This window comes from Lactuca virosa, chromosome 1 (assembly GCF_052849685.1).
Source record: "Lactuca virosa cultivar CGN04683 chromosome 1, Lactuca_virosa_CGN04683_v6, whole genome shotgun sequence".
NCBI lineage: Eukaryota > Viridiplantae > Streptophyta > Magnoliopsida > Asterales > Asteraceae > Lactuca > Lactuca virosa.
Window position 1 is genome coordinate 73022844 of NC_136426.1, and position 9655 is coordinate 73032498.

General features: G+C 41.6%; 1 protein-coding gene across 1 annotated transcript; it reads right to left on the minus strand.

Moving 5' to 3' along the window:
- Positions 1 to 2828: 2828 nt before the first annotated feature.
- On the minus strand, positions 2829 to 5643 carry LOC145115094 (uncharacterized). Its single transcript, XM_079051264.1, has 4 exons — positions 5188 to 5643; positions 4690 to 4962; positions 3565 to 4017; positions 2829 to 3158 (listed from the first exon to the last, which is right to left on the minus strand). Exons 1-4 carry the CDS (start codon positions 5641 to 5643, stop codon positions 2829 to 2831), a joined length of 1512 nt encoding a protein of 503 aa, XP_078907390.1.
- Between the last annotated feature and the right edge of the window lie 4012 nt (positions 5644 to 9655).

Here is a 9655-nt window from a genome sequence, read left to right on the forward strand (position 1 = left end):
TTGGGATGAAATTCCCTTTAACAGGGGGATGATGTGACAACCCGGTATTTCTATCTTGTAAAGTCAATCAAATCAATCAAAAGTCAGACTTGTTTCTGTTACCTTTATACTGTGTTAAGGGTCCGTTTGAGAGTTTCTAAGCCTAGTACACTCAAGGGTTGAGTGTTAGGAAGTGTTAGCAAGAGATCAGTGGATTGCATTCGAGCCGGAAACACTTCAAAAGTAGTTCACGGCCGCAAACTAGGTTCACGGCCGTGAACCCATCCTAGGGCCGTGAACTCATGCCTTATACATGAGTTTTGGCTCATTTTCTCTTCACTTCTCATCTTTCAACCGTGAACTCCTCCTTTCTCTCTCAAGTACCATCCACAAAAAGGTCTCCTTTCATCTCAAAATCGTAAGTAACTCATCCCTTTCTTATGGTTTATGAGAAGTTCCTTGCTTTCCATATTGATTCATCATCTTTTCATCAAGGATCTTCAAGTGTGCTTGGTCGTGAACCCTTCATAGGGCCGTGAACCTTCATATTTGGCCGTGAACCCTTCATATATTCAAGCTAGGGCCGTGAACACTTCAAGTGTTCTTGGACCGTGAACCACTCTAAGGCCGTGAACCCTCCTTGTTTGGCCGTGATCAAGTTTCAACCCCCCACTTTCAATTCTAACACTTCATTGTAAGTGTTTCCTAGATCCTAAGGTTGTTTCCTATATATATTAGTTGTTACAGGCCCTAATTTCATACATATGTATGTTAATATATGCTAAATAGGATCCATTTGTGCTCGGGACTTCACTTAGCATACCAAGCATCCTACATCGATCTTTCATTCGAATCACTCACTACAGGTGAGTTCATACCCCCGTTAAATACAGTTTTAAATGCTTTTAGGGGGAGAATACAAGTAGAACACAATACAATTGTGTTAACCATTTACATGTGAAAATAACACCCAAAAGGATTTCGTATACTCAAAACTTGTTAAAACTCTTTTAAACTATTTTAAACTTCTTTTATATCAAATCATATTCAACTATCTATTTACGTATAAGTATGCTTTAACGGACTTAGGACTACTGCTAGATACCTTAACTCCTGTTCCCTGTTTGGTTGTGGGCGTAGGGTAGGATCACTAATCCGACTGTCGGCTAAATCATAGTTATACTTATTAAATACATATATGAATATTAAACATATTTTTAAGGAACATACTTAACTTAGTTGCTTATGCTAAGTAATTGAGTCTTTCTCCAACTTAGTAACAGTTCAAACAAACATACTAGTAAACTATAATAGGTATAGTTTAGAGGTTCATTACATACTATTTCTAGAACAAAGAAACATACATGAGTCAGTACATTCATACTATTGCTATACATTACAAAACATACTATAACAAGAACAGAAAGGAAGATACATACTATAACAAGAACAGAAAGGAACATACATACTATAACAAGAACAAGATAACAATAATGTGAAACCACTACTTCACGGCATAGCAATATACTTGTTATGTCGCGTTTTATAACCAGAGACTCCTGGAGGGAGAGCGGGCATTGTGTGTATAGATCTATACGGGACCGACAATCCCACATCCTGACTGTTCGCTACAGTTTGGCTGGCAGGCCAAGGGGTGACAAATGGCACATTAGTTTCGACGCCAGCAGGTCGTCGTGTTAAATACTAGTCAATCAGCATGGTTATAACCACATCACATTTTTAACCTTAATTAACAAATTGGTTTTAAGGTAGTTAGTGCTTTAGTAGTTATTTTTATACAACACTACTGTACACTTTCATTTTTCCATTACATTCATGCAGTGATATTCTCACTTTGAGAAATGCAAACTATTTTCTAGTAAAGATAGTCATAAACTTGGAAAAACATACACTTTTACGAGAGAACAAACATATAAACCAGTTGAGCCTTGGTAGAAGACTACTTTTCATTTTAGTAGAAAATATAAGATTTTCTAGGAAGTATACAAACATTTACATCAAAACACTTACAAACATTTTCATAAAACTAATGCAAACTTTTGACACTAAAATACTTATGAACTCACCAACTTAAATGCTGATCTACTCTTTCAAAATAACTTGTATTCTCAGGTCACCAGTAGACAGGTACACTGGACCAGATTTTGAGAAGACGGAGCATGTTCAAGACTCGTCTTTTATTTTGATATTATTTTTGGTGTCTTAGAACTATTCACAGAACACACATGTATAAACTATATTATTAATGCAATGGATGATGTTGTTGCTTGTTTTACTATTGTGCATTGTTATGATATTGTACATGACGTCCTCCGCCCCCGAACGTTTCCGCCGTTCTGGTTTGGGGGTGTGACATGAACCTTTTTTTATAAAAACCCCACGGCTGCCTCCTTGTATCGATTTCGCTTGTGTAACGTTGGATGATCAGTCCTTGTTGTCACACGGTAAACGTACACAACCTCTTTATTTTACTTTTCAAGCTTGAAAATAAGGAGCATCAGAATTGCTCTCTCTCTTTCTCTTTTCTAGTTTTATTGTTGGAGTGTTATAAGACTGAAGGTGGTAAAGTAATTTTTGCTGGTTACATTTACATGTCAAAACTAATACACAATGCCTTTGCTAGCATTGAATCTATATTTAACACTCGTTTTAAGAATAAAAATGACGCAGGTTCTGCACATTCCAAGTTCTTGGATGGCACGCCCGTCCTAAGCTTCTAGGACATAAGCACCATTCTTATGGGCTTCCACAATTTTGTATGGTCCTTCTTAAGTAACACCGAGTTTCCCCAATGGCTCAACATGACTGGACTCGTTTTTTCTCAACACCTATTCTCTAACTTTAAAATTGTTGACCTGGACTTGGCGGTTGTAATAGTTCTCGGTGCTCGATTTATACAGTGCTTGGCGCATCTGTGCCACCTCACGTTTTTCATTGAGCATGTCCAGGTCCTGGCGTCGCCCTTCTTTATTGGCTGCTTCCTCGAAACTCTCTGTTTGCAGGGAGCCAGCCACTATTTCCAATAGGAGGACTGCTTCTGTCCCATTGGTTAGACTAAATGGCGTTTCTCCCGTGATTGACCTTGTTGTGGTACAATATGACCACAACACTGTTGGGAGCTCATCCACCCAGGCGGACTTTGATCTGAGTAACCTTTTCTTCAAACCATTAACTATGGTTTTGTTTGATATCTCAGTTTGTCCGTTGGCCTAAGGGTGCGCCACTGATGTGAACCGGCGGAGGATTTTCGTGTCTTCGCACCAATCCTTGAAGGGACATCCTTCAAATTGCGTGCCGTTATCGCTTATAAGAATTCTGGGAGTCCCAAAACGAGCCAAGATATTATTGGTCATAAACTTTATCATTTGCTTGCTAGTGACGGTGGCCAACGGTTCTGCCTTTATCCATTTAGTAAAATAATCCACGGCCACTAACAAAAATTTCACACCCCCTTGGCGCTGGTGGTAATGGTCCCACTATGTCAATCCCCCATTGATGGAAGGGCCAAGGGCTGGTGATGCTAGTCAATGACATGGCCGGTTGATTTTGGAAAGGAGCGAATGCCTGGCATTCTTTGAATTTCTTGGTTAGGGTTGCGGCGTTGTTGTACATGTTTGGCCAATATACTCCTAGCCGGAGTATTTTGCCTGTGAGCGCTCGAGCGCCTTCATGTGCCGCCACGTCCCCGGAATGACTTTCTTCCAGGAATGTCTGCCCCTCTGTTTTAAAGATGCATTTTAGCCATGGGCTTAAATACCCTCTTTGATAGAGTTGGTTGTCTCTGATTGCAAAATGTGACGCCCTGATTTTGACTTTTCTCGCCTCCTCTGGGTCATCCGGGAGCACGCCATGATGCAAGTAATCGACGTAGGGTTTGGTCCATTTTGGAGTAGTCGATATTGTATTGACCCTTTGGTTATCAATACTTCTCTCCGGGAGTACTTCAACTAGCACTTTCTTTGTTAAGTGATCATAAGAAGTAGAGGATAGCTTGCTGAGAGCATCCGCCCTTGCATTCTTTTCCCAGGAAATTTGTTTTATTGAAAAACTTTTGAATGTGCTGGTTAGGCTACGGATTGCATCTAGGTATTTCTGCATCCTAGGATCTTTTGCCTCATATGTTTCATTTATCTGGTTTGTGATAAGTAATGAATCATTGAGATCTGCTAGTTGCTTTGCACCAACCTCCTTGGCTAGCCTCAGACCCGCCAGGAGTGCTTTGTACTCTGCCTCGTTGTTAGATACTTGGAAGTCGAATCGCAATGCGTAAGTGATCTCTTCGCCTTTGGGGCTTTGTAGGATTAGTCATGCGCCTGAGCCATCCTTACTTGTTACGCCATCGGTGTACAACTTCCAAAGTTCCTTGCCGGCTTCAGGCTCTAAGGGATCAACATAGATTGTCGTCGGCACTCCCTTAATAGTATCTGGGATTTCGACCAGGAAGTCTGCGAGGGCCTGGGACTTGATGCTAGTCCGGGGGTGGTAATGAGTCTTGGCCAGGCGCCCAGACTTTTTCGACCTTAGCAACACTTGCTTTATCGGGTAAATAGTCAGAACATGCACCTTGTGGGCTTGAAAATACCTCCGTAGCTGTCTAACAACGTATACCAGGGCGAGGACCAGCTTCTCTAAGGCCGCGTAATTGACCTCTGGTCCTTGCAGGGCCCTACTAACAAAATGGATGGGGACCTGCTTTCCTTCCCTCACGACCGTTAACACAGAAGAGATGACTTCTTCGGAAGCTGCTAAATACATCTGTAATGTCTCCCCTGGTAGCTGGCAAGTGAGAGCTGGTAGTTTGTGTAAGTCATCTTTCAGTTGTTGAAATGTCGTATCTGCTTTTTCTGTCCATTTGAATTGCTTTTTGTCTAGGTACCCTTTGAGTGTTTGGTACAAAGGAAGCACCTTTTCTGTAAATTTGGCAATGAATCTTCCCAATGCCGTCAACCTACCGTTGATCTCCTGTACACCCTTGAGGGTGTGGGGAGTTTTCGACTAAAGGAACTCCTGGATTTTTGTGGGATTGGGCAGAATCCCTTCCTTGGATATCTGATACCCAAGGAATTGCCCTTCCTCTACCCCAAAAGTACACTTAGTTGGGTTTAACTTCATCTGCGCTTTAGCTAGCGTTTTGAAAGTTTTTTCCACATCGTGGAGCAATTTTTCTTCATTGCGACTCTTAAATACCATATCATCGACATAGACTTCGATATTCCTACCAATTTGATCGACGAATATCTTGTCCATTAGCCTCTGATATGTAGCACCCGCATTTTTGAGCCCAAACGACATTTCCTGGTAGCAGAAAGTGCCCTTCTCAGTGTGGAAGGCAGTGTTCGCCTCGTCCTCTCGTTTCATTTGTACCTGATGGTAGCCCTTGTACGCATCAATGAAACATTTGAGCTGAAAACCTTCAAGAGATTGGACTTTCTGATCAATCTCGGGGAGATGATAACAATCCTTTGGACATGCGTTATTAAGATCTGAGTAATATATGCACATTCGCCATGACCCATTGGCTTTCTTTACCATGACAGGATTTGCTATCCATGTCGGGAACATTACTTCACTGAGTATGCCAACATTCACCAGATCAGCCACTTCTGCGTTTATAGCCCTGTTCCGGTCCTCTGCCTGGCCCATCTTCTTTTGTTTAACAAGATTACTTCCAAGCGTGATATTAAGGTTGTGTTCTATAACCTATCGATGAACGCCTGTCAGATCTATTGGTTTCCAGGCAAAAATGATGGAGTATTACTTCATGAATACTACCAGTCGTGCCTTGGTCTCGTCTGATAGGTGAGCGCCAATTCGCACGAGTTGTTCTGGATATTCCATGTGTATTTGGTGTTTCTCGGTGGAACATCCCTCCTTGGACTTCTTTGGTGCTCGCACCAACTCGGGAGCGGCTATTTCCGATTGTGATCGCCAGGTTGGTTGTTTTGTTATGAGTATTGGTAAAGAATGATTTCGAGGACGAAATCGAATTTACATGGGGGAGTGTTGTAACACCCCAGTTTATAAGTAATTTGAAATCCATCCCTCGAGTTTTAATTATGTCACTTTTGGTCCTTAGATTAGAATGAAGTGGCCATGGAAAGCCCTAGTGGCAAAATAGAAATTTATGGAGCAGGAGCTATACGTCGGGCGTATATTTGAGTACGCTAAGCGTACTAGGGCGCGCCTAGTACGCTGGCCGTACGTATATGTACGCAGGGCGTACGTGTGTCTGGGTGAAAACCCTAATTCTTAGGGTTTGTGGAGTATTTAAGGATCTTATGGACCATTTCTCCCATCTGTTTCTATCCTCCAAGTTCTTGGGTCGTTTTGGCAAAACCCTAACCTCCATAATTATGTGTTGTGAGCTAAGAGGTGATCCTTGTGTGTTTGAAGAGTAAGAAGTTGCATCAAGAAGCTTAGGAACGTGAAGCAAGGCTTGGATCTGGAGTTTAGGTTTCCTTTTCTATCATCCAAAGGTATAAAGTTCATACCTTTATGATTGTTTTGCTTGATATCTTATTGGGTTCTTTTATGCTTCTTTTTGGTCCCAAATGCTCCATTTTGAACATGGCATGTTCTGGATGATTTGAGTTGTCCTTTCAGACCCTTGGAGGGGTCCTTAATCATAAAAATGAGGTTCCAATGGCTAGAAGTGTCCCATGCATTTGGTAGAGTGGTCTTAATGGATTAAGACCTTGTATTAAGAATTTTTGGACATCTAAAGTCATAAAGTTGGAAACTTTATGACTCTATTATGTATTTGGACCATGAATCTATAATTTGGGCTTAAGTGCTTAAGCATTAAGCGCATATTGGACTTTTGGATCTGCGAGGGTACGCCCCACGTAGGGAGGAGTACGCCTCGCGTACTCGGTAGCCATCCCGATGGTGGTCAATGCAAGGTCTTGTGTACGCTGAGCGTACCTCCGGCGTACGCCCTGCGTACGCGACTGTTTTGGGCTCCTTTGTTCTGGGCTTCGGGTATTGGGCCATCTGTTGGGCTTTGATACTTGGGCCCTAATGGGCTATCTGGATAAGTGTTTTTAGGCTAATTAGAGGATCGGACCTTGGATAAGGCCTAATAAGGAGTTGGGCCCAATTTGGAAAATTGGGCCAAGTGTGGGACTTGAAGTAATTTGAGCCTTTTTAGATCAAGATTCAGGTTTGTTTTGCATTGGGTTGTGTTGGGCCGTCTGGGATTTTATGGTTTAGGCTTTTGACTTGCTGGATCTTCCTGAGTGAAGGCCATGAAAGGAATTAGGCCCAATTTGGAAAATTGGGCCATAATCGGACTTAAGGAGTTTATTTTGATGATGGTTCTTTTGTCATTTGTTGGGCCTTGGCTTTGGGCCATGCTTGAGGAAGGGTAAAAAGGTCTTTTACCCTGAATTGGACTCATAATATGATTAAGTGGCTAGATGTTGATGGATTGTCATTTTGGTAACAGTTAGCGCGCGTGTGATAATGGATCTGCAGTCGGAGATTGTTCATGGAATCAGTTGATGATGGGGTGATGTCTTGATGCTGGCGATTCGGGGATCTGCAGCAAGCAGCCAGAGATCGTCTGTGTATTCAGCGGTGCGAGGTGAGTTTTCCTCACTGTACTTACGGGTCGAAGGCACCAATGCCGACCCTGTTGGATTGATATCTTGGTTTATCTGATTATTGTATGATGTTATGATCTGTTAGATCGGTATCCTAGTAGATAAGATGTTGCTATGCTGTTATGATCTATTAGATCGTTATCCTGATAGATAGGATGTTGCTATGCTGTTATGATTTGTTAGATCGGTATCCTGGTAGATAGGATGTTTCTTTGCTTAGTGATCTGTAAGATCTGCCTGTTTGTCTGTTGACTGGTTATGTGTTTAATTGCTATATATATGTCGACATGTGGGTGTGTGGTTGGGTTGAGGCGGTCATGTTGTGTGTTGAAGGCTAACAGACCCAGGGCGGCCCGGATAGACTGAAGGCCTACGAGGCGGTCCAGTCAGGCCGAAGTTCCGACGAGCGGTCCGGGTAGATTGTAGGCCCTGCGAGGTGGTGCAATCATGCCAAAGGCTCGGGAGCGGTCCGGATAGGTTGTAGGCCCTGCGAGGCGGTCCAGTCATGTCGAAGGCTCGGGAGCGGTCCAGACAGGCTGTAGGCCCGGTGAGGCGGTCTAGACAAGCTGAAGGCTCCGTATACATGTTGTTATTTGTATATGTTATCTATTGGGTGTTGGTACTTTGGGGGAAATCACTAAGCTTCATGCTTACAGTTTTGGTTTATCGTTTTAGGTACTTTAGTGGATCATGGCTAGGTGAAGGCGTGACCGTACACATCCTCGCGTTTTGGACTTATGATTTTTGGGAAACTTTGATAATGTGAACGTTTTGAAAACTATGTTGAGAAAGGTTTTGATTTTAAAATAATGTTTTGGAATTAATGGGTTTTGTAAACACTTCTATAGGAAAAGGATTGTTTTGAAAAGTTTAAATTTTATGAAAATTTTATGGATGTTACAGCGAACCTGATGATTCTCGTCGCCTTGACATTGCTTAAAAGCTTGTCTTTTTCATCATTAGGAGTATCTTTATGATCGATCAGAATAGCGTTGTAATCTGCTTGGGTTTTAACAACCTTCCTCGTAGCTGTGTGAGAGAAAGTTTGCGTTGTGATAGCCTCCCATATTAGGGTTCCATGTTCTTCAAGACCAAGAACGTAGTCTTCAAAGTGTAAAACCCAAACTTCACAGTCTTGAGGGAAAAGGATTGGGATCCTGGTAGTCGATCAAATGCTGCTAGAAAGATTGAAAGAAAGGGTATGTGGGTCTTCTGGATTCATCTTTGACAAGATATTCGAAACTGTAAAGAATCAGATGTGTAAGATACTAATCGAGTTTAGGGTAAAACAATGACCTGGATCTAACATCTACAATCGATGAAAACGATGAAGACGGCTATAACAGATCTGATAAAAACTCAAAACCCTAGTAAGCTCGACAGAAGATATGCGTATGTATTACACAATCTCCTGCTCTGATACCAATTGTTGAAACAATAAACTAATGATCGATATATTCAAAACAATTTAGTTGAATCAAACAATAAGAGCAAAGATTGAATGTGATTGAAAGGGTGTCGAATGCTTTATTATCAATATCTTAGAAGAGTTCGATTAGAACTTCTCTATAAAGATACGTGGGGCTACTAAAACATTAACCCTAAAACGATACATGCATGCTATATTTATAGTCTAACCCTAGCACCATAATGACGGATGGACAGACCCAATCCGATAATATGAAAGACTAAATACATGCAAAATTAATATTGACACAACACCATAAATATCCCAACAGTCGCCAGACTTGAACCAATGGTGGTTGCTGTAATTAAACCTGCTGATTGTCGCTAGTTTCAGATGACGTAAGAGACATGAGAGAGGGAGGGGGGGGGGACAAAGAACTTATCGTTTATAGGGTTTGGGATGCGGGCCATATTTTTTTAATTTGAAAATAATAGAAAACAAAATAAATTAATCTCAAAGTAAATACATAAGGGTAATCTAGTCAGTTTAATTTTTAAGTCGGTCAGGAACTAAATCCGAAAAAAAAAATACATGGATGGTCTGAGTTAAAAAGAATTGAAGACCAAGCATACAAACTACCCTA

Coding starts and splice junctions, on each gene's coding strand:
- LOC145115094 (XM_079051264.1), bottom strand. CDS start 5,643: ATGGGCCAGGCAGAGGACCGGAACAGGGCTATAAACGCAGAAGTGGCT. Junction 4,963..5,187: donor AAGTCTATGTCGATGATATG/GTATTTAAGAGT, acceptor AAGGGTGTACAG/GAGATCAACGGTAGGTTGAC. Junction 3,159..3,564: donor AGAAATTCAAAGAATGCCAG/GCATTCGCTCCT, acceptor AATGGTTTGAAG/AAAAGGTTACTCAGATCAAA.